Genomic DNA, 25,987 nt, shown 5'->3' on the forward strand with positions numbered 1-25,987 from the left:
TACCACCCCATCAGTCTACTCTCAATCAGCAAAGTGATGAAGGTGTTGTCGACAGTGCTATCAAGCGGCACTTGCTCACCGATGCCCAGTTTGGGTTCCGCCAGGACCACTCGGCTCCAGACCTTATTACAGCCTTGGTCCAAATGTGCACAAAAGAGCTGAATTCCAGGTGAGGTGAGCGTCAAGGCAGTATTTGACCAAGTGTGGCATCAAGGAGCCATAGTAAAACTGAAGTCAATGGGAATTGGGGAAAACTCTCCACTGGCTGGAGTTATACATAGCACAAAGGAAAATGGGTGTAGTGGTTGGAGGTCAATCATCACAGCCCCAGGACATTGCTGCAGGAGCTCCTCAGGGCAGTGTCCTAGGCCCAACCACCTTCAGCTGCTTCATCAATGACCTTCCCTCCATCATAAAGGTCAGAAGTGGGGATGTTCGCTGATAACTGCAATGCCATTCACAACTCCTGAGAAAATGAAGCAGTCCATGCCCACATGCAGCAAGACTTGGACGACATTCAGGCTTGGGCTGATAAGTGGCAAGTAACATTCGCACCACATAAGTGCCAGACAATGACTATCTCCAACAAGCGAGAGTCAAACCACCGCCCCTTGACATTCAACAGCATTAGCATCACCGAAGCCCCCATCAACATCCCGGGGATCACCACTGACCAGCCACAAATACTGTGGCAACAAGAACAAGTCAGAGGCTGGGTATTCTGCAGCGAGTGCCTCACCCAACTCCCCAAAGCCTTTCCACAACCTATAAAAAGGCACAAGCCAGAAGTGTGATGGAATACTCTCCATTTGCCTGGATGAGTGTAGCTCCAACACCACATCAGAAGCTGGATACCATCCAGGACGAAGCAGCCCGCTTGATTGGCATCCCATCACCACCTTAAACATTCACTCCCTCCACCACCGGCGTACTGTAGCTGCAGTGTACACCATCTACAAGATGCAATGCAGCAACTCAGACTTCTACGGCAGCACCTCAAATCCGCGACATCTACCACCTTGAAAGACATGGGAACACCACCACCTCCAAGTCACACACCATCCTGACTTGGAAGTATATTGCTGTTGCTTCATTGTTGCTGGGTCAAAATCCTGGAACTCCCTCCCCAAGTGCGATGTGGGAGTACCTTCACCACATGGACAGCAGCAGTTCAAGGCGGCAGCTCACCACCTTCTCAAGGGCATTAGGGATGGGCAATAAATGCTAGCCTTGTCAGCAATGCCCATATCACATGAACAAATAAAAAATGTAAGATACTACATTTGTGTGTTATTTGCCATTGCAGCGTTTAGCATGCAGGCAGGCTTTCATAGCAATTTCACTTGGATTGGCAGCCATTCAAAAAGGTACACCTGCTGCTGCTCGAGATGCCTTTCCAGACCGTGCACTGCAACAGGCCTAATCCATGCCTTTATCACCAGAGTTTACTGTTCCAATGCTCTCCTGGCTGGCCTCTCATTTCCCACCCTCAATGAACTTGAGCTCATCCAAAGCTCTCCTGCACGTATCCTAACTCACCATAAATCCCATTCACCCATTACCCCTGTGTGCTCGCTGACCTACATTGGCTCCTGGTCCACTAACACCACAATTTTAAATTTCTCATCAAGTTGAAATCCCTCCAAGGCCTCACCCCTTCCATCCGGAAAACTCTCATGCCAAAGCTGTGCATTCCCAGAACTCGCACGTGCCAGCACTATGCATTCCCTGAAATCAGAAGTGCAAGCGCTGTGCCTTGTCTGAACTCGAGACAATGACTAGATCAAATTATATATTGCCGAGAACTTGAATTACTCCACAGCAGACAGCATCAAATTACACATTTCTCCCAAAGCCTGTGTCGGTAGCAATACTAATTCTGCTCCTTCCACCACGTGGTGCAAATACACACAGCCCTCCTTTTGCAACAAGTTGCCTTATCATGCAGGTTTACTCCCTTACCAGAAGTAATATCTACATACAACATTGGCCAACTCACTGACCTGAATACAAAAGCATTAATTAACAGATCCTGCTAGAATCCTAAAAAAACTAGAAAAAAATAATGCAACCAAAAAGACAAGGGGCTATAAATCCCTACTTGTCAAAATCCCATGATTCACTCAGGTAGATTAATTCTAATTTGATCACTTCTCAGCAATGCTTCAAGAAAAGGTGGAAGGCAGTCAAACTGGTTTCTAACCAATTATATCTTTCTCCCTCCAGAAAGAAGAATTCACAATACCGCGATTTACAAAGAAGTTCCTGATGACTGCCGTTTGTTGTAATCATCCAAAACAAATTTGACACCTGTTCTAGCCCTAGTTATCTCTAGCTGCATTGTTATGTCACCAACAAAACTTAAATTTAAATGGTCTCTTTCGTGATCATCTGTTGTTTGACTGGAATTTCTATAGTATGGAGTGTAACAGCAAGGAGTTGATGAAAAATTGCCAGACTGTTTTTATACCTTTTGTTTCTTTAATAACAATGGCATTCAATAATCCTTTTCCTCTTACAGCAGTTACAATATCCGATGGCAGTTTCATCAGCTCACTTCGGAGGAGCATTCCCATTTCTTCTGAATTTTCTGCCAAGTTTTCTTCTTCAAGAACCTGGATATTACAGTTAAAGGGTTATTACAAAGAAATTTTTTTTAATTTTGTCCAGTTATAAAAAGGTTTAGCAAAAGGAGAAGGCCAATAGGCTTAAACAAGCTTTCCCCTTTTCACATACCACCTATCTGCCGACATCCCTCAACCAGAAAATCATCTGTCTTGAAGCCATTTACATGGTCTGCTTCAGAGGCCTTTCCTGATGACTTAGTCCACAACTCCATCTTTTGGGCAAAAATGTTTTACCAAACATACCTTTACCTCAAACTTAATTTTAAAAACGATGTACCTGGTCTGAAACCTTCAAACTGAATGATTTTCCTCAATAGCCTTCTTCACATTCCCAAAGAAAAACTTCCAATACAATTTAAATCTCTAGAATCTATCAAACTACTTCCTTATTTCCAACATGTTCTTTATTGCCAAGGTCGCTGAACATGATGCCACCCAACTTTGCAGAATGTCCCCATGATTTGCCTGAACACCCTCCAACCCAAAATCTGATCTATCCACACTGGTCAAAGTCATCAACATCCTATGTGCCTGCAACTGTGAGCCCATTGTTTTCACTACATTCTCCTCCTAGTGTGTGTGGCCTGCCTTCAGTATGTTCAATTCCTACATCTTTTAATATAGCCACCCTCTCCTCCAATGCACAATTACATCTGCAACATGCTCCATCCTTCCTCCCCTTTTATCACTTATATGCTATCCCTCTAGACATTATTTGAAAGCATGGGATAAGCTTTGTATATACCAATGATACCCAACTCTACCTTTGTGCCATGACTATCCAAAGCTGTGGCTACATAATCAGGTTGCTTGTCCAACTTCCAAGTCATGGTCGAGTTGAAATTTCCTTCAATTCACATTGGCAAAATCAAAGTTATTGTTTTCAGTTCCTATTAGCACAAGCTGCAGCTCCATCAACCTCAGCACACTGTTCAACCGAGCTGAGCTTTTTAATCCCAGTTCTGGGCAGCTGTCAAACTTCATTTTCCCCCTCCAGAATTTTGTGCAACCATTCTCTGCTGAAAAATCCTAATCCATGCCTTCATCACCCCAAGGATTGATTTCTTGTGGTTAGTTTCCCTTCCTTCAGCCTTTGGTTAATCCAAAACTGTCATGTCTCCTCAAGCACAGTTCGACGCACCAAATACTTCTGTGCTTACCAAGTTCCATAAGCTACTTTTCCCTCAGCTCATCAACCACAAGGTCTTAGTTTTCAAATTCCTCCAGGCTCTTACCACCGTTTGAAAAAAGTACTTCAGTCACACGTCTCATCCACTAGGTTCCCCCAGTTTTGTATTACTACTTACACCCTGAGCTACCAGAGAGCAATCTTTGGTAGTAGGGTGCTGTGGAACTTTGCCCAAAGCTAACTACCTTGTTATCCCATTCCTTCCTTCTAAAGCTTATAAACCCAGATCTTCGGTCATCCTTTAATTCTCCTCCCACACCCCAAATAAATTCCCATCCGTTAACTGTATATTATCCTCCTACTTGCTGGGTACAGATGATCTAGATGAGTGCTGTATAAATATAAGCTGTTATTTTTACCCACATTCACTTTACATTCTGGTAGCCAATAATGAATAAGAGTACTTCCACCAAGGTGGAGGAATTTATTACATCTGAAAAATCAAATGAATTTGATATAGCTTTTTAGAACTCACTCATGTAACCAACTTCCCCAGTCTGCATCTCTTACACATACCTCAAGGGCAGCAATAGCAACACGACAAGCCAATGGATTGCCACCATATGTGGACCCATGCTGACCTGGTTTAATGGTTAACATAATTTCATCATTGCACAACACTGCTGAAACCTGTAAAGAGAAATGTTGTTAATTGTATCTTCATGAGGAATTAAATTATCAGCTACATTTTCTTTGGAACAAAGTGCGACCAAAATCAATGCACACTTTTAGCTGCCTACCCAGGAAAATGGTCACATACGCACAAGCTGTTCTGAAGAAGCAAGGAACGGGGTAAAGCAGCATGATTTACCATTTAATTAAGATTACAATTCCCATCTCAACATGAATGAAAACAAAAGCAGAGAATGCATAGTCATTTTGATATTTGGATGTGTTCAGTCTTGCATATATAGGAATGCACAACAGTTTTCTTTTCCATTTAGGATGTTGGTAGAGAAAACTTGTGGAATATACTACGGCGATAGAGCCAGAAACACTCATCGCATTTAAAAAGTATTTGGATGTGCACCTGAAGTGCCGTAACCTACAAGGCTACGGACCAAGGGCTGGGAAGTGAGATTAGGAAGACACAATGGGACAAATAGTCACCTGTGCCGTAACCTTCTATGATTCTATACCATAACACCAAATGGTGAGCCACTCCACTGAAGTTTAATTGTATACATTTTCTAGGTTACAAAAAAATACCTGCCTGGTGCTTGTCAATTAATTCCTGAATGAGCACATTTAATTTGGCAGTTTAGTGGAGAAAGTGATAGTGATGAATCTATATAAGTTATTGCAAAGAATCTATTTTTTTTTAAATATAGAACACAGCAAATTCTCACTGCTGAATAGAACATGAGAGTCACTCATCACAGGTGAGTAATAAACATTTAGAAAATTTAACAAACTTCCCCAAGATACCCTAGAGCTGAAGCCCCAATGATGGAGACCTTGCAAAATAAGGCTTCAATTTTTGAAACAGCTACCCTTCACAAGGTTCAAGTCAAAAAAAATCCTATTGAAATTGACAGAATAATCACACCATGTATCTTTAAAAACTTGGAAACTTTATAAATCCACTAAGACAAACGAGGCACAGATGAGTATGCCTGTTGTAACCGAATTTTCCCTCAGCAGCAGCCTCAAAGGATCTAGAGTTTGAATATAATAAAGCTAAAGACTTTCCTGCTGATTTTTCTATACAAGTTACATTTATTGGAGAAGGATTTGAATTGTTTTGTACTCATCCATTTTGCAATCATTCTTCAAAGGTTTGCATCAGCTATTTTTGCTTTAATTTTAAGCATCCTCTCAAGTCTCGCTTTTCACAAATACACTTTGTACCTATGTGTTAGTGCAAGACTGACATACAATTACATAACTGAATTTGATCTGCAAGTTGCTCCCCAAGACCATTATTTGAGAAAATTCATGGCAACATGCAGTTCTGCAGCTGACTAATGACTGAGTAATTATATATTTGTTCCAAATATCAAGTTCTAGTAGTAAACACATCTCATTTAATTTTCAATTCCTGGCTATATTTACATCTGCATCTACCCAAATTTGCCAAGCATTAATTTAAAAGCACTTGTTAAAAATTTTCATTAAAATGCAGGACATTCAATTTAGCTTCTAAGACTTTTTTCTTGGTTAAGTGATACTGGAAATGTCATTTACTTCCCATCCCTAGTTGCCTTAAGAAAGTGGTGGCCCTGTTTGTATAAACAGAGTAGGTTGAGAGTCACACGTAGGACTCTGTGGCAGGTTCAACTTCCTGAAAAACATTCATGACCTAGTTGAATTTTTGTAGCAATCCAACAAATTAACACAAATTACCATATTTATTGAATTAAATTTCACAATTTGATATGTTCGCGTATTTGCATTACATCTGGAAATCACATATAGTAGCATTACTCACAGGATACACTCCTCCAGAGAGGGCTTTTCCGAGAATAATAATATCTGGTCTGACATCTTCGTGATCACATGCCAATCGCCGTCCAGTCCTAGCCAACCCAGTCTGCACTTCATCTGCCATGAACAGGACCTATTCAATCATATAGAATCATAACTAAAGATGCTTGCTGTTTAACTTCAGTGAACTATTAACCCATGTTACAACTACATTTCTACAACTCACATTATATTTTGCGCACAATTCGCTCACTCCTTGAAGGTAGCCATCGTCAGGAACAATTACTCCAGCTTCTCCCTGGATTGGTTCCACCATAAATGCTGCCATATTAGGGTCCTGGAATGCACGCTAAAGAGAGAGCGCTTCAATTATCTAGTAATAATAATATAAAACGAAAACCATCAACTGGAAACAAAACATGAAATCCAATTATAATTTTCAATACCTCAATTGCAGGCAGATCATTGAATGGAACAATTTCAAACCCAGGCATATATGGTCCAAATCCATCATAACTACTGGCATCTGTTGAACTGGAAATGGCAGACATAGTTCTACCCCAAAAATTACCAGCTGAAGTAAAGGGGAAATAAAGTATTAAAAGAATGCAAATACTCCTTGAACCTTCAGTCATTTCACTCCTACAGACCAGAGTAAAATATTAAATTTACGCATAGCCTTTTATAGTTTTAAAAAATCATGACGCTAGACATTTTTGGAAGTAGTAAATAAGGACTTTAATTTATAGTAACAGCATTAGTGTAAATTATAACTAATAAATATTGCATGGAACAGATGTCCCACTCAGTTTAAAAAAAAACTTACCTGCAAAAAGGATTTTTGCTTTATATTTAGGAATTCCCTTAACTTCATATGCCCATTTGCGAGCCAACTTGCAAGCAGTTTCTCCTCCTTCCACACCTAAAGCAAAATTTTAAGTTTAAGATTCTTAAAACAAAAAATAAAAAAAATAACTAGAAGCTGAACAGAATTTGGTTTACATGCAAAATAAATGGTTTCAAGCACAAATGATTACATTCTCATGGTAAACAGAAGGAACATTAGAAATACTAGAATAATTTTGAAATGGTTGGAACAGAACAAGTCTGTATTTCCAAGTCATGTTCTACCTGTCTATCTCACTCTACAAGACAGTGGGTAGTTCATGATCTCCATTCCCATTCTGCTGGACATTATTTTCCTTCCTTTCAGGACTCTGAAAACATGAACACAAAATCATAAGACCTTGGACAAGACTTTCCACTAGGGGGCCATCGCCCAAAAAAGTAGACGATGGTCCGGCGATGTGGGACGTCTTGGCCTTGCTGACCGCCGGCACATTTTTTGCGATTTTCCACTCTGCCTTACCCGAGCGGTCAAATGGGCAACGTGATTTTTCGGTGATCTCACGATCGCCCACCTAAAACAGAAGTGAAAAATAAAGCTTCCCTCGCAACGCTATTGTGCGCATGTGGGATTTTTTTTGTGGTTGATTTTCAGTGGATGTGGTGTTTTTGGACTTTCAAAAAAGCTTTTGACAAGGTCCCACACGAGATTGGTGTGCAAAATTAAAGCACATGGTATTGGGGGTAATGTACTGACATGGATAGAAAACTGGTTGGCAGACAGGAAGCAGAGAGTCGGGATAAACAGGTACTTTTCAGACTGGCAGGCAGTGACGAGTGGGGTGCCGCAGGCCTCAATGCTGGGACCCCAGCTATTTACAATATACATCAACGTTTTAGATGAAGGAATTGAGTGTAATATTTCCAAGTTTGCAGATGACACTAAGCTGGGTGGCGGTGTGAACTGTGTGGAGGATGCCAAGAGGCTGCAGGGTGACTTGGACAGGTTGGGTGAGTGGGCAAATGCATGGCAGATGCAGTATAATGTGGGTAAATGTGAGGTTATCCACTTTGGGGGCAAACACACGAAGGCAGATTATCTGAATGGCGGCAGATTGGGAAAAGGGTAAGGTGCAACGAGACCTGGTGTCATGATACATCAGTCATTGAAAGTTAGCATGCAGGTACAGCAGATGGTGAAGGCGGCAAATGGTATGTTGGCCTTCATAGCTAGGGGATTTGAGTATAGGAGCAGGGAGGTCTTACTGCAGTTGTACAGGGCCTTAGTGAGGCCTCACCTGGAATATTGCGTTCAGTTTTGGTCTCCTAATCTGAGAAAGGACGTTCTTGCTATTGCGGAGTGCAGCGAAGGTCCACCAGACTGATTCCCAGCATGGCAGGACTGACATATGAGGAGAGGCTGGATCGACTGGGCCTGTATTCACTAGAGTTTAGAAGGATGAGAGGGGATCTCAGAAACAAAATTCTGACGGGACTGGACAGGTTAGATGCAGGAAGAATGTTCCCGATGTTGGGGAAGTCCAGAGCCAGGGGACATAGTCTTAGAATAAGGGATAGGCCATTTAGGACTGAGATGAGGAGAAACTTCTTCACTCAAGAGTTGTTAACCTGTGGAATTCCCTACCGCAGAGAGTTGTTGATGCCAGTTCATTGGATATATTCAAGAGGGAGTTGGATATGGCCCTTACAACTAAAGGGATCAAGGGGTACTGAGGTGAATGGTCAGCCATGATCTTATTGAATGGTGGTGCAGGCTTGACGCGTTTTGTGGTGTCAGGGGTCATCACACATGCTCAAAAGTACAGGGAGGGTCAGAGAGAGGAAAGAAAGGTTTGAAATGCTGGTCGAGTGTCTGTGTTTAGAATAATTGTCTTTGTTAATTATCCAAGACTTTTCTGTATTGCATAATTATATTGTACCAATAGGTATCCATATATCCATAAAGAATATATTGTCTAATATAAATATATTTAACCAAATAATTTAATAGAGGCTGAATTGGAAAATAAAAGGGCTAAGCCCTTTAGCGAGGAGGCCAATGAGGCTTTGGTTAGCATAAGTGAGCGGATTTAACACTGGGTGGGCAGGGGAAACCTCCACCCCGTTCATACAGGAGAATATGGACAGAGATTGCCAATGTGGTCACATGACCACATCGGCATCAAATGAAGTGCACACACCGAATCAGTGCTGTAAAAGATGGAACAGCTTGCTGTCGCAGCCAGAGCAATACATATTTTATATTTAAGCATATGGAAATTTTAATTGGAATCTTCAATGTAATTGTTATAATGTTAATTATATTATGAAATAATTTATGCATCCTAACACTAAGTTGAATTTTATATTATGGAATATTGTTCATATGCAATGCAAGGTTGACTTATGGAGATAGGTTCAGTCTATACTCATTGGAGTTCAGAAGAATGAGCTGTTGTAATTCAATGCAAGGTTCTAAATCGAACATTTAATTATGTCAATCTGAAATGTTTATTACCAAGTCAATTAGCTTATGTCATGCAATGTTATCTTATCATTTACAGAAGATTTCATTGAATAGAGCCGAGCAAAGGAGAACAGGTGGCGGCTCAGCTCAAATGCAGCAACTAAGTGAATATGAGGAGCTTGCGGTCGCCTTAGTTGGGCCTGACAGCCATTCGGTCACAACCGGTGGTGCGCCCTCGAGTCGAGTGAGTAATGGGAACTGTGCAATGTATCAAACATCAACTACATCTTTAAAATATCTTGGTAACGCATGTAATGTCCTGCAATGATAATGCGTTATGATATATACTTGAGCGGTGAGCATGATTCACAAATGAGGTCATGTCAGCCGTGGTGAACCATTGTGGATATGGGGTATTGAAAATTATTCATATGTAATGAGTTATTGAAAAATTAGTATGTATTGATATGCTTAATAATAATAATGAGCACCGTCAATGTCCTAATAAATTGTCTTTAAAGGTTTAGAAATGTCATGTCTTTTTAAGGTCAAATGTTTAGAATCTGGAACGTCAACTAACTCGCAGGAGGAAGAGGAGAAACACCAACAAAATGTGGAGGAAGAGCAGGAGGGGAGGCGTTGGAGGAGGCAGAGGAGAAGGAAGACGACGATCGAGTTTTTGTGGGGGCGCGGGGGAGGAGAAAAAAAAAGAGCAGCCTGCAGCCATCTCAATTGAGATGGATGAGGCACCGGGACCAAGTGGGGTGCAGATGGTGACGCCAAGGTGTGATCTTTGCCAACGCCGACCCGAGGTTGGGTCAGCGGCGTGGGCAATCACCTACCATGGAGGACCAGACAGAGAGCTTGATATCCCTGTGCAGGGAAACGGTCGAAGTCAGTCGCGACCTTGGCCAGGGTTTCGTGGGTTTCTCCACAAACTGGAGCGAATTCAGCACAAACTTCTCCAACTGGTCTTCCGTGTAAACACAGACAGCACAGGAGACTTGAGGCAATTTGTGAGCAAACCGCCGCAACCAATGCCCTTTGGCATGCGTTGATGGCTGCACACGGCGCTACACCCAAAAGTGTCGTGTCAGCTCGCAGCGAGACCCCGAGCACGCAAGCAAGTACAGAAGACACAGTTCCTCCAGACTCAGAAGTGGAACCTCAGGCTTCAACTTCCTCTCCTTCAGCTCCACTACAGCTGGAAGTCTTGCCATCCTACACTGCACAACATCTTGGTGTTGGATAGCATAGACCAAAATGGGCAGGTGGGGGGGGTTTGGTTATCAGTTTACTTGAACTGTTGCATTGTTATAGTTACCATTGTGTTCACTGGGATTTGAAAGGAAGGGTGTTAGTGTTTTATAGTTTTCTTTAATTAAAAAAATCTTTAATTCAACAAATTTTTTGGTGCCTTCTCTGTTACATTAGTTAATAAATTTACAGTTGTTCATCCTTATTTGTTTAAGTAAAGTACTGCTACAGGAAAAGAATAAAGTAACCATTAATGCCAATGATAGACCAGTACAGGCAAAACAATGAGAACCCCACACAAAATAAAAATTTTGATTAACCGTAACTGTTAATGAACATTTGAAAATCCACAATGATAGTTCATGCAACACATTCATTAATTAGCTGCTGACGCAACAGCTTCTAACTACTGGTCTTCGGAGGGGGGTGGTGGTCCCGGTGCTAGATCACCAGGCTGATTGCGCTCACTCATGTCCTCGCCTGCATCCTCCTCATCGGCTGGTTCTTCTGTCTCCTTCTAGAGGTGGACCTGCAACCCAATATAGCATTACTTGTCTTCTTTTAATAGCTAAGTTATGCAGCATGCAACACACCTGGTCAGTGTGATACTGTGGGTTGCCTCCAGAATGATCCAGGTGTCTGAAGCACTGCTTTAGGACTCCAATTGTCTTTTCAAAGATGTTGAGAGTCACTACGTGACTTTCATTCACGTTTCTGTGCTTCAGAGACAGAATTATGCAGAGGGGTCATCAGCCAACTGGCAAGGCCATGACCTATATCCCCCAGTGTCTAACAGTGACCTTCTGGCTGATTGACTAACAGGTCAGGGATCGCACTGTCATGTAGGATGTGCGCATCATGGATGCTGCCAGGAAATGTAGCTTTACTGTCAGAATTGTTTGATTGTGGTCAACAAGCTGCACATTTAGAGAGTGGAACCCCTTTCTGTTATGAAACACCTCCACATTCTTTAAGGGTGCTTTCAGGGCAATGTGCATGCAGTCTATTGCTCCCTGTATCTTGGGGAACTGATATCCTGTAGAAACCCAAAGCCCTCTGGGTCTGTGCCTCCCTGGTCATTCGGAAGCTTATGAATTCCATTCTGCGAGCGTAAAGGGCTTCAGTCACCTGTCAAATGCAGCAGAGAGATAAGGCAGATATCGCCAGCTGAAGCCTGAAAAGATCCCAAAACATAGAAGGCTGGGGCAGCAATAACCTTCACCTCAGCAGACAGTGCAGTTCTGATGGTGCTGGAAGGCTGATGATCACCCTTGACGAGTTGGCATCTCATCGATGACCTCCTCCTGGAATCACAGCCTCCTAAGACAAGCATTTTCAGACAAGATGGCTTTTTCAAGTACCTTCGTTGGCTGTATGGTTTCCTCGGTCTCCATCTACGCATTACTCTGCCACCTCTTCGATTGATCCTTTCAGTAACCAGTGTGTGAGTAGTTGCAATTAATGGCAGGGAAAGCATAGGTCCCATATCACTATCTACTTACACTAATGTAATTTTATCTCTACTCTATACCAGTCAGTTTGATAGTGAAATTTACTGATATTGTTGGGGCCTACGTAAAAGCTATTTCCAAAATAATGTCAATATATATTAAACCTATTTCCAAAATAACTTACTATAACCCTGTTCTAATATTCTGAGTAGAATTATCTTACTCTCTAGCTCCAGCAATTTAGCTCCTCCTTTTCTGCTGCCTCCACCCTTCCTTCAATCTTCAAATGGCATCCATTTCCTTCTCAAGCCCAGTAAAAGCAACTATTTCTCAGCACTCTTGGGACTTGCATCGGCCCAGCGAAGTGCATGCTCGGTGCTGAAACTTAGGATAGGCCTTGGGTGGTCGATGATTTCGGCGATCAGAGTGGAAACTTTGGCACCTGTTTTTCCAGCGATGTTTTGGGCCTAGTTTCCACTTTTTAAGTCAAAATGGACAATAGAGGTCAGTTTTGGACAATGTGAAATGGAAAGTCTAGCCCCAAGATTTGCAGCTGAAGTCAATCCAACACGGCTAATTGAGCTCAGTCACATGATTGCTTAACTGCCAGTAAAATACATCTGAAAAAGCTTATACTATTGCTCAAAGAGAACAGCAAACAACCATTATAGACTCAATAGCAAACAAAAGGTACTTACCATAGGAAATTGGGGCAGGTGCTTTCATATCTATTATTTAGCATGGCCTGGAGACCCCTGTGGAGTAAAATTTGGTACCTTAACCCCGACAGCATGAGCTTACTCACTTAGGTGCCATCTGGCTCTGGGGCCAATCATGGGCCTTAATTTGCACAAGTTCTGGGTCTAGGCATGCACTGCACATGTGCTAAAACCCAAAACTTGCGATTCGTCAAGAATCTTGACAGATCACACGAATCCCAGGGAAAAGGGCATTTGCTGGCAGAGTTGGGCCATTCGCCCAACTTCTGCCCAATGCCTGACATTCTTACACCTGGCTAATTAATTAAATGCCATTTTAAATGTTGTAAGTGTACGTGTAATTTATAGGGTATTCCCATTCATACTTATGGGGATTCACACATGCATACATACTGTATCCCATAAGCATGAATGGGGATCTCCTTGTCATTTGTTGGGCTGTCCCACATGATCCCAGGGGCACTTTCAAACCAAGTGATGCCCCAAGATACAGGGGCTTTTTCCCCATGGGTACCTGGAGAGGCCCAGGACAGTGAGTCTCCATACCTCCAGGACCAAGTACACAGGCTTTTATTTGCAGATTGGAGGCATTTCCCAGATACCTCCGACCGTAAATGCAGAGCCTATGAACTAACTCATCAGCAGAACCTACTGTTCAAATGTTTCATGTGCAAATATAAATTACCCATCTATATAGAAGCACATCAATCTGAATATTATGAGCTTCTGATTACTTGAAAGTTAAAGCCAATGAAAATCCATGTTTTTTTTTTTAAAGTTGCCATTAAGAGCTAGGGGGAAGTTACTTGAGAGTTAGAAAGTTAGATCAACAGAAAAAAACTCAAAAAGACATGAGAAAGTTGAGGTAAATGGGGTCAAAGAAACAGCACAATTCAAGTGTTTGTTTCAATTGATTAATAATCCCAAGATAAAATACAGTAATAGTTACTCCTGATATTTGAGTAGCTTTTTACTTTACATTGTTTTAGAACACAAACTGAAAACTTACAAAACTAGTCAACTCAAGGTGAAAAGATTTCCCTGGACCTGCCAACAATCTGAAAGCAAGTAAAAACTAAGTCCCAAAGCAATATAGATGAGCAAGACTTTAGAAACAAATTTTGGAATTACAAGAGCTCCATGAAAGAATATACACAACATGGTGCCAATTTTTCTTGTTTGACTACTTTATGTGGAACAGCACATCTGTGCAGAAATCCAAACTCAACAAGGTAGTTGAAATCAAACAGGAAAAAGGTACAAGTAATGAGAACTGGGAATCATGCAAAGGCCAATTGATAATTTAAAAAGCAGTAGGAAGTCAATAAAAAGACTAGGTAGCAATGAAAGGCAAGGTAGACTGAAACAGAAAGAAATTGTCATGCCTCTGTTGCGTTACTTTTAGCAGCTTTCAAAAAGTTTGCGCTTCCCACCCAGAAATGTGTCAGAATTGGTCAAAGAGCTGACAGGGGCACTAAATCAACCATTGCACACCAAAGCATTGGGGGGGGGGGGGGGGTAAGGGGGGAAAATAATGAAAGTTTAGTCGGTAAAATTTTGAGGACCCATAGAAACATAGAACTTAGGTGCATGAGTAGGCCATTCAGCCCTTCGAGCCTGCACCACCATTCAATAAGACCATGGCTGATCATTCACCTCAGTGCCCCTTTCCTGCTTTCTCTCCGTACCCCCTTGATTCCTTTAGCCATAAGGGCCATATCCAACAAACTGGCATCAACAACTCTCTGCGGTAGGGAATTCCACAGGTTAACAAACCAGTGAAGAAGTTGCTCCTCATCAGAGTCCTAAATGGCTTACCTCTTATCTTTAGACTGTGTCTCCTGGTTCTGGACTTCCAACATCAGGAACATTCTTCCTGCATCTAACCTGTCCATTCCCATCAGAATTGTGCATGTTTTTAATGAGATCCCCTCTCATCCATCTCAACTCGTGAATACAGGCCCAGTCGATCCAGTCTCTCCTCATAGGTCAGTGCTGCCATCCCAGGAATCAGTCTGGTGAACCTTTGCTGCACTCCCTCAATAGTAAGAACATCCTTCCTCAGATTAGGAGACCAAAACTGAACACAATGTTCCAGGTGAGGCCTCACCAAGGCCCTGTGGAACTGCAGTAAGACTTCCCTGCTCCAATACTCAAATCCCCTAGCCATGAAGGCCAACATACCATTTGCCTTCACCACCTGCTGTACCTGCATGCCAACTTTCAATGACCGATGTACCATGACACCCAGGTCTCGCTGCACCTCCCCTTTTCCTAATCTGCCACCATTCAGATAATATTCTGCCTTCCTGTTTTTGCCACCAAAGTGGATAACCTCACATTTATCCACATTATACTGCATCTGTCATGCATTTGCCCACTCACCTAACCTGTCCAAGTCACCCTGCAGCCTCTTAGCATCCTCCTCACAGTTCACACCGCCATCCAGCTTAGTGTCATCTGCAAACTTGGAAATATTACACTCAATTCCTTCATCTAAATCATTGAAATAGCTGGGGTCCCAGCACTGAGCCCTGCGGCACCACACTAGTCACTGCCTGCCAGTCTGAAAATGACCAGTTTATCCCGACTCTCCTTCCTGTCTGCCAACCAGTTCCATATCCATGTCAGTACATTACCCCCAATATCATGTGCTTTAATTTTGCACACTAATCTCGTGTGGGACCTTGTCAAAAGCCTTTTGAAAGTCCAAATACACCACATCCACTGGTTCTCCCCTGTCCACTCTACTAGTTACATCCTCAAAAAATTCTAGAAGATTTGTCAAGCATGATTTCCCCTTCATAAATCCATGCTGACTTGCACCGATCCTGTCACTGCTTTCCAAATGCGCTGCTATTTCATCTTTAATTGATTCCAACATTTTCCCCACTACTGAGGTCAGGCTGACCGGTCTATAATTCCCCATTTTCTCTCCCTTTTAAAAAAAAAAAAATTGTTACAACATTGGCTACCCTCCAGTCCATAGGCACTGATCCAGAGTCAATAGACTGTTGGAAAATCGATCACCAATGCATCCACGATTTAAGTACGCTGGGGTGCAGACCATCAAGCCCTGGGGATTTGCCAGCCTTCAATCCGATCAATTTCCTTAACACAATTTCCCGACTAAAGGATTTCCTTCCATTCCTCCTCCTCCTCACTAGACCCTCAGTCTCCTAGTATTTTCAGGTGGTTATTTGTGTCTTCCTTCGTGAAGACAGAACCAAAGTATTTGTTCAACTGGTCTGCCATTTCTTTGTTCCCCATTATAAATTCACCTGAATCTGACTGCAAGGGACCTACGTTTGTCTTCACTAATCTTTTTCTCTTCACATATCTATAGAAGCTTTTGCAGTCAGTTTTTATGTTCCCAGCAAGCTTCCTCTCGTACTCTATTTCCCCCCTCCTAATTAAACCCTTTGTCCTCCTCTGCTGAATTCTAAATTTCTCCCAGTCCTCAGGTTTTCTGGCCAATTTATATGCCTCTTCCTTGGATTTAACACCATCCTGAATTTCCCTTGTTAGCCACAGTTGAGCCACCTTCCCAGTTTTATTTTTACTCCAGACAGGGATGTACAATTGTTGAAGTTCATCCATGTGATCTTTAAATGTTTGCCATTGCCTATCCACAAATAACCCTCAAGTATCATTCGCCAGTCTATTCTAGCCAATTTACGTCTCATACCATCGAAGTTACCTTTCCTTAAGTTCAGCACCCTAGTCTCGGAATTAACGGTGTCACTCTCCATCTTAATAAAGAATTCTACCATATTATGGTCACTCTTCTCCAAGGGGTCTTGCACAAGATTGCCAATTAGTCCTTTCTCATTACACATCACACAGTCTAGGATGGCCAGCCCTCTAGTTGGTTCCTCGACATATTGGTCTAGAAAACCATCCCTAATACACTCCAGGAAATCCTCCTCCACTGCATTGCTACCAGTTTGGTTAGCCCAATCTACATTTAGATTAAAGTCCCCCATGATAACTGTGGTACCTTTATTTCACCAATGCGGTCCGTCAGGAGCTGCAGCTGGATACACTTCCCGCACAGTCGTCAGGGACACTGGAAGCATCCCTGGCTTCCCATATCGCTCTCCTGCCATGACTTAACCTTTAATTAATTTAATTTGGCAACAATGCCAAAAAGGTTTATGAATGATAAAAGAAAAAAGAAAAACTACCCAATCACTTACCCGCTTGGCTGTGAAATCACTCTTCAATTTCTTTTTACTTTTTTTGCCTTCTCTCCCTGCTGCAGCTGCACCAGCTGGCTCCTCCTCAGACGTTGCCGCTCCCTCCGACTGCTGGGCCTTCCCACGACTAATCGCTGTGTAGGTGCTGGTGTGCAGTGTGCAGAAAGGGAGCGGCATGCGCCGAATTCATTCAGATCCCAGAAAAATCTGCACCGTAATGGTGAATTAGCACACGAGCAGCTCCAGTGTCTTCAGAGCGTGAAAATGGACTAGCAAGGAAGACGCCAACTATCTCGCCCACGGCCCTTGATTCCTTGCTGGAGGCAGTGGAGAGTCACGAATGCCCTCCAACCTGGAGGGAGACAAAGGCCAGCATCTGGGGTTTTGACGAGGCGGTGGAGGGAGGTGGCACAGCACATTTCAGGCTGGAACACATTGACCATAAGTGTCAAAATGTCGCAATAAATTCAACCATTTTACTAGGGTCGTCAGGGCGAGTACCCATTCCATTCACCTTCCAATGCCTTCATGTGACTTGCACGGTCCCACACAATGTAAAGACTTTTGCAGTGCCTACCCCTTCTGTCTACCATGCCATGCTTCTCCTTGCTGAAGCCAGCCGGAGGCCCCTCCATCGCCTTACCAGACATGCCCTGCCCATCCAAGCGGTCTCACCACCTAGCTCCTTACTCAGCCTGAGCCCATCTCGGAGCACCTTTTAACTGCAGTCATAGGCCCAAGCCTCATACATACTGGTAGTTGCTTGTACTCAGACCCCCACTGCGCTGTCACAGGAGGAAATGCAGATATGCACACATTACTCATGAGTACGCTACTGCGCACACGTAGCACACCAGCACCTACACAGCCACTAAACTTTGTTTTTATCATTGCAGGTCAAACTCACGCACAATATACGTGAGCTACATCATAGGGGCGGAGGTGAGCCCCAAGTCCAGGACCTCACCATGGTGGAGGAGCGAATGTCTGCCCTTATGGGCGCTGCAGTCATGGTGGTTGAGGGCAGAGCCCCCGCTTGACAGCGACAGTATGTGAATGAGAGGAGTGTTTGAATCCGGAGCCTTGAGACCACATGCCTTACATTGCAACCAAAATAATGATGCCCCCCTACTTCTTGCCTTCCCATCCTCTCCCCAGATGATAAAGGCACTTCTGCTGCTTTGTGCATAGATGAGCCAGAAGAGTGGGAGTCTGCCTGTCAGCAGACATCTTCAGACGACAGGGAAGATGAGAAGGATGAGGTGAAACACAATGTGCTGGCACAGCAAGTCACATCCTCATTAGGAGTGAGTGGGGAGACCACTTTGGTGGAAGAGGCTATCTTCCCAGAGTTGCATGAAGCTTCGCCCAGAGTGGAAGCTCGGGGGCCAGCTCTCCGGAAGGTAAGTCGATCCATGGATCCTGCCCAGTCAGGCAGATGAGCATCTGTATTTGGAGGCTATGACCAGGGAATCAATGTAGATGCACCACGAGCTAATGGATGCATTGTGAGGATCCCTCCGAGCACGGTTGCACTGGCTTGGAGTGTGGTGGAGGCCACCTCAACATTTGGACTTGAGACGCAAATTCATCGAGCCTATCCTCGGTACATACCAACGGATGATGGACGTCACAAGTGACCATGGGGTCCCAGACATGATGCACGAGTCATGGCTGACGCAGCAGTAGCCATCGAATGGCAGGTTGAGACTACGCTACACCTACATTCTTCCATGTCATCAGGGCATGGTGGCATCAATGCGCTGTGTGCTCTGATGCAATCAAATTGATGCCCACAAGCACTGACTGCTGCCAGCATGTGTGGATCCCCATCAGTCAAACGGGGAGGTAATGGTACCGAAGTAGGCCAGCAATCAGCACTCCCAACAGATTGCTCTGGATGCTGAAGCTATGCCCCGGGAGAATGACAGCCAGTCATTCGAGATGGAACTTGATGTCCTACCACTGCCATTCCGCCTTTGCTCCTGCCGTGGTCTGCACCCCAGCGATCAAATATTGGTGCCGCGCACTCAGGCAGTGCTGTCTGCAGCTGGGCCTTCCGGGCCCAGAATGTCATGCCAGGCCATCTGTCCTGTCTCCCTCAGACACAGCAGCCTTGCTGCTAGCATGGAGGACCCATTGAGGAGGTGACAGAGGGAGTAGAAAATGCCAGAAGGTGCACTGAATAAGTGTCCCCATGGGACCCATTTATATATGTTGGGAAGTTTCAGTTGTGTTTTTTGAAGGAGCGGGTGCTCCATTTTGTTTTATTGGAGGGTATGTTTTTGGGGTTGTTTGAGACATGTTTGCCAAATAAAACGTTAGTTGAAATGTTTCCTTCAGCCCCTGGTGTCTGAATGTTCAATTGTGACGGAGATGTGGCATTATCGTGGCACAATGCACAATTAGCTGCATCCCTCAGTTACGTCCTTTAGTGAAGCACTCCCTTAGAAGCCTTTGTTGATTAGCCATGGTGCCGCCAACATTGGCAGGCTGCCTACTCAGTCGCTGCTGCTGGTCCTAATCATGCTGCTGAAGATTCGGGATGTCACCAGGCTCCTGTTCCTCTACCTCCTCTCCCTCCCCAAGGTAGAGCTGTAATCCCCACTGGCAAGGCCTGGAACCTCATGATGGCCAAGTTGTACACCATGCAGCACACCACGATGAATAGCCAGACCTGTTGAAGGGAGTATTGAAGGTTGCTTCCAGAGCGGTCCAGGCATCTGAATCACTGCTTCAGCATCCCTATTGTCTGCTCGATGATGTTGTGGTTGGCGACTCATTGTTGCATTCCTCCGGCTCTGTGGTGGGGTTGCGGATGGGGAGAGGGGTCATTAGCCAGATGTCCATGCTGTATCCCTGGTCCCCGAGCAGCCAGCCTCAGCCTTGCTGTGGTGGCTGAAACAGTTGAGGCAATGCTCTCCCACAGGATAAAGGCATCAAGTGTGCTTCCAGGATAGCGAGCAATGACCACGAGAATGCGCTGAGTGTGGTCATTTGCACATTCAGGGAGTGGTATCCCTTTCGGTTTCTGAAAGCCTCAGCATTCTCCAATGGTGGTTGCAAGGCCGCATACGTAGTTAATTGCTCCTTGCACCCTAGGGAAACGCACTATCCTGGCAAACCCACATGCGCGCTCATCCTTTTTCCCTGGTCCTCTGGAAAATAATGAAGTCCATTCTGCATGTACACAGCATCTGGAGCGATGCGCTGCAAATTGTCAGATGCTGCATATGTCCCCTGACCAGCCGGAAAGGAGCCAGAGCAGCTGAGTGCCACTCTGATCTTCACTGCAACGGGCAGCGCAGTCCTGGTGCCGATGTGAGGCTGCAGGTCTGCCTGTAGATGGCATATCTCCAACTTCCTCCTTTCGGAAGTGCAGCCTTCTGACACACTGTTCCTCGGACAGGTCAGAGTATGAGCATCGACGCTGGTGAAGCCGTAGGGGGGTATGGCCTTTTGCAGACATTTAGGGGCGGTCCTCCTTTGGCTGCAGACATGGCCAACAGGCCTATTCTGTTGACACTGCCTTGCTAGAGCATGTACAATGCGATGCTGGCGGTATAGTAATGTACCCAAAGTTTAGCAAATTACTTATTGGAACGCTGTGTGTCTGCCGCTGCAAATGTTGCACTGACTGACTTCCAAGGGAAGCACTTCATCCCTTTAAGTAGCCACCAGTTAACCAAGCCTGTACTGACCGTTTTTCCAGACGTCGTTATTCGTGGGAGTTCAATGAGGCGCATGCACCGAATTTAGCTACTGGGGCGCAAGTGTGCGCATTGCACCAGGATTAAGTCATGATTGGAGTGATCGTCAGCAGCCAGGTGCAAATGGTTTGCGACCCGGAGAGACTCCAATGGATTTTCCAACGGGCCACTAAAAGCTGCGCACCCAGTCATTAAGCTCCAATGCTAGCATTAACACTTCTCTGGCCACTAACTGAGGCTATAGACAACCGAAAATCCAGTCCAAGGAATTTAACTCAGCAGAACAGGGACAAATATTTTCAACTACATCAGGAGTCAGAAGATCATTAAAAGATCGTATATGGCTACTGAAAGACAGCTTAGGACAGATTCCCAGGTTACAGCAGGGCTATACTTTTGTGGATGGTGCTCATGTTCTAGCTGTAGGATGCCATATATCTTAAAATAGACAGCTGTCTTCTTGGATAAGACATTTCAAAATAGATAGAGCTCCAGGTCCAAATGGCATGCACCCATTGACAGATGGGACAAGCCTTGCCCGTATCTTCAGTGGGAGTCAGGGATAATTCCCTTTCATTGGAAGGTAGCTCATGCAGTTCAGATTTTTTTTTCACTTTTTTTTTTTAAATTTAAAAAGGATATATCAGACTCTGGGAACTGCAGACCCATTGGACTGACATCCATCATAGGGAGGATGCTCTTTATGATCACAAACTCCAGAAAAGGTTGTATCCAACAAACTTAGTTAATACTTCAAAAAAAAAGTCAAATTATGTTAGTTTTGATGGATAATTGAGTTGACATTATCTACCTGGATTTGCAGAAAGCCTTCAATAAATGACCTAAATAGGTTATTTCACAAGATAGAATTTTACAGTACAAGTAGGAAATTGGTATGTTGGATTAGAAATTGGCTCCAATCTTACAAGCAAAAAGTTGTAGTCATAAGTTGTAGATCAACCTGGAGGCAGGTTACTAGTGCTATTCCCCCAAGGATCACTGTTTGAACATCATGGCCGTCCTCTGTTCTTATTAATGATGAACTGGACAGTAGCGATTGGGCTATGATAAGTAAATTTGCTGCCAATACTAAAACTTGTGCAAAGGTTAAGACTGTAGAGAGGTATAACTTGGGCCAGTAGAACCAATAGAAATATATATAAAATAATGCAAGGGCTGGACTTGTGCCCATTGATTATTTCACTTTTATAGATTGGGGAAAACCAGGGAACATGCATTTCAACTATGCAGGAGGAATAGGCTAAATGTTAGGTGGTTGTTCTTTTCCCAGAGTAGTGTGTGTGCTGACTCTTTGCAAGGTAACTGGGCCGGTTCTTAGACAGGGCAGAGATCACATCTTATAAATGGTTAAGTGGATTTACAATTAACATACACATGGTCAAAGTGATCTCCTAGATTGGTTTTGATCCAGAGGGCATCAAAGGAATTTGCCAGATTTTAGTTCATTATTGACCCTGTCTTTTCACCTCTCCCAGGAGATTACATGCCTGCCCAGTGGTGGTTGGGGGTGGAAAGGGCCCAGTCATGATGTTCCAGGCATCATAGGTATGAAGCAGGCTTGATGGACCAGCTGGTCTTTTCTTGCCCATCATTTTCATATGTCATACATCAAGCATCACTAATGAAGACTGGACAAAATTCTGGATCTTATCACTTTGGTTTAGGGATCTATAAACATAAGTAGAGTTCAGTAAAATACACAAGTTAATTGTATACAAGGAACTTAGACCAGATGGGATGAAACTCTCCAACACAAACCATATACAATATTGAAGGGTAGTGAACATGGAATCAGTGATAATTTTCGAATGAGGAGAAACCCAGTAATTATAGAACAGCTAGCCCAACATTGTTGATGAGCAATATTGAAAATATTTTGATATATTATTTCATCTGAAGGAGAGGACCTAAGCAGTAGTCAACATGAATTTAGAAGCAATAGGTCATACCTCAAATCCACTGCTATACCTTTAGTGGAATGGTAGCATAGTAGAAATGTTATTGGACTTGTAATTCAGAGGCCTGGACTAATGATTCAGGTGCAAGTTTAAAGCTCACCTAGGCAGCTGTGGAATTTAAATTAAATTAATGAAATAAATATTAGTAATTGTGACCCTAAAACTACCAGATTGTTGTAGAAAGCCCATCTGGTTCACTAACCTTTAGGGAAGGAAATCTGCTGCCTTTACCTGGTCTGGCCTACATGTAACTCCAATGTGATTGACTCTTAACTGCCCTGTGAAATGGCCTAGCAAGCCACTGTTGTAACAAACCGGACAGGCCACCCAGCATCAACCTTGGCACTGGCTACAGACATGACAACAGCACACTCAGCCCAGTCGACCCTGCAAAGTCTTCTTCACCAACATCTGGGGACTTGTGCCAAAATTGGGAGAGCTGTCCCACAAACCAGTTAAGCAACACCCTGACAGTCATACCCTTCAGCCAATGCCCCAGTCTCCATCACCATCCCTTGTTTTTGTTGTCCCTCCAGCAGGACAGACCCACCAGGGGTGAGGACAGTGGCATACAGGAGAACATAAGAGGAGGAGTAGGCCATTTGGTTCCTCGAGCCTGCTCCACCATTCAATCAGATCATGGCTGATCAGATCATGGCCTCAGCTCCACTTCCCTGCCCCACTCCCCATAACCCTTTACTCCCTTAATCACTCAAAAATCTGTCCATCTCTACCTTAAATATATTCTATGACCCAGCCTCCACAGCTCTCTGGGGCAGAGAATTCCATAGATTTACAACCCTCAGAAGAAATTCCTCCTCATCTCAGTTTTAAATGGGCAGCCCCTTATTCTGAGACTATGCCCTTAGTTTTAGTTTCCCCTAGGAGTGGAAATATCCTCTCTGCATCCACCCTGTCGAGCCCGCTCACGATCATATGTTTCGTTAAGATCACCTCATTCTTCTGTACTCCAATGTGGAGAACCAACCTATCTTAAGTCAACCCCCTCAACTCCAGAATCAACCTAGTGAACCCTCTGATAGAGAATTCAAGCTCTGCAGCCTGGCTAGAGTTGAGAGAAAACACAGACCACATTGCATTAAATCATCAACCAACTTGACATTTTAGGACCTTGGGTAGCGAGCCAATTAAAAGGTTAACAGACTATCAATTGAGCCAATAAGCTATTTTCTGTAAATTGAACCAGATACAAGTACAGCCATTTTGGCCATGTGGTCTCAGAAAGACAAAGGCCTGGCTTAAAGCCAAGAGCTTGTTGCTGCTGCCAGAATAAAGTTACATTAAAACTACAATCGGAGTTCGTATTTCATTGGAAATTAAGAGATCTAACACTCTGAACAGCCTCGAATGCAAGTATATCCTTCCTTAAATACGGAGACCAAAACTATATGCAGTACTCCAGGTGTGGCCTTACCAATACCCTGTACAGTTGTCGCAGGACTTCTGCTTTTATACGCCAACATTCCTTTGCCTTCCTGATTACTTGCTGCACCTGTGTTTCATGGACAATGACCCCCCCCCAGCTCCCTCTGTACTGCAGCACCTTGCAATTTTTCTCTATTTAAATACTAATTTGCTTTTCCATTATTTCTGCCAAAGTGATAACCTCACATTTTCCCACATTAAATGCCATCTGCCAAATTTTTGCCCACTCACTTAGCCTGTCTATATCCCTTTGCAGATTATTTGTGTCCTCCTCACAATTTGCTTTCCCAGCCACCTTTGTATAATCAGCAAACTTGGCTACATTACACTCAGTCCCTTCATCCAATACATTACTATAGATTGTAGATAGTGGAGGACCCAACACTGATCCCTGCAGCACCCCACTAGTCACCGGAAAATGACTTATTTATCCCGACTGTTTTCTGTTAGTTAGCCAATCCTGTGTTAATACATTACCCCCAATCCTATGAGCTTTTATCTTGTGCAGTAACTTCTTATATGGCATCTTATCGAATGCCTTCTGGAAATCCAAATACACCACATCCACTAGTTCCCCTTATCTACCCTGCTCGTTACATCCTCAAAGAATTCCAGCAAATTTGTCTTATATAATTTCCCCTTCATAAAACCATGTTGACTCGGCTTGATTGAATCATGCTTTTCCAAATGTCCTGGCTACAGCTTCCTTAATAATGGACTCGAGCATTTTTCCAACGACAGATGTTCTATAGTCTCCTGCTTTATGTCTGCCTCCTTTTTTTTTTTTTAAAATAGGGGTGTTACATTTGCAGTTTTCCAATCCACTGGAACCACCCCAGAATCCAGGGAATTTTGGCAGATTACCAGCAATGCATCCACTTCTTTTAAGACCCCAGGATGTAAGCCATCAGGTCCAGGGAACTTGTCCACCTTTAGTCCCATTATTTTACCAAGTACTACTTCATTCATGGAGGGTCCCTGAGAATCTTCAACATTGACACTGAACCCCATGAAATCTCAGCTTCAAGTCAAGCTTTGGCAAGGAAACCTCCTGCTGATTACCACCTACCACTCTCCCTCAGCTACTGAATACCACTTGGAAAAAACACAGTAGCAAGGGCGCAGAATGTAGTCTGGGTGGGGGACTTCAATGTCCATCAAGAGTGGTTCGGTAGTACCACTACTGACCAAACCCTGAAGGACATAGCTGCCAGACGAGGCCTGCAGCAGGTGAGAAACTAAGAGGGGAAAACCTACTTGACTTTGTCTCAATCTACCTGTCGCAGATGCATCTGTCTATGACAGCATTGGTAGCAGTTACCACCACACGTTCATTATGGAGACAAAGTTCTGTCTTCACACTGAGGACACCCTCCATCATGTAGTGTGGCACCACCACTGATAAATGTAATAGACTCCAGCTGTTCTGGATCTAGCAGCTCAAAACTGGGCATTCATGAGGCACTATGGGCCAGCAGAATTACATTCCACCACAATCTATAACCTCAGTCTGGCATATCCCTCACTCTACCATTACTATCAAGCCAGGGGACCAACCAGGTTTAATGAGAAATGCAGAAGAGCATGCCAGGAGTAGCACCAGGCATACCTAAAAATGAGGTGCCACTCTAGGGAAGCTGCAATACAGGATTACATGCTAAAAACCAGAA

The 25,987-nt window shown here is 43.7% G+C and overlaps 1 protein-coding gene across 4 annotated transcripts in view; it reads right to left on the bottom strand.

The window, feature by feature from the left end:
- The window catches only part of oat (ornithine aminotransferase), a 43,283-nt gene that overhangs the window by 4,698 nt on the left and 12,598 nt on the right, over positions 1 to 25,987 (bottom strand). For all 4 annotated transcript variants that reach the window (XM_070876719.1, XM_070876722.1, XM_070876720.1 and 1 more), the window contains exons 4-9: positions 7,070 to 7,165; positions 6,690 to 6,817; positions 6,470 to 6,592; positions 6,248 to 6,376; positions 4,333 to 4,446; positions 2,471 to 2,615 (exon numbers count right to left, since the gene is read on the bottom strand). In XM_070876719.1, coding sequence (XP_070732820.1) covers positions 2,471 to 2,615; positions 4,333 to 4,446; positions 6,248 to 6,376; positions 6,470 to 6,592; positions 6,690 to 6,817; positions 7,070 to 7,165 — 735 coding nt within the window. The remainder of the gene's footprint in view (positions 1 to 2,470; positions 2,616 to 4,332; positions 4,447 to 6,247; positions 6,377 to 6,469; positions 6,593 to 6,689; positions 6,818 to 7,069; positions 7,166 to 25,987) is intronic.

The sequence above is a fragment of the Pristiophorus japonicus genome, chromosome 3 (assembly GCF_044704955.1).
Source record: "Pristiophorus japonicus isolate sPriJap1 chromosome 3, sPriJap1.hap1, whole genome shotgun sequence".
NCBI lineage: Eukaryota > Metazoa > Chordata > Chondrichthyes > Pristiophoridae > Pristiophorus > Pristiophorus japonicus.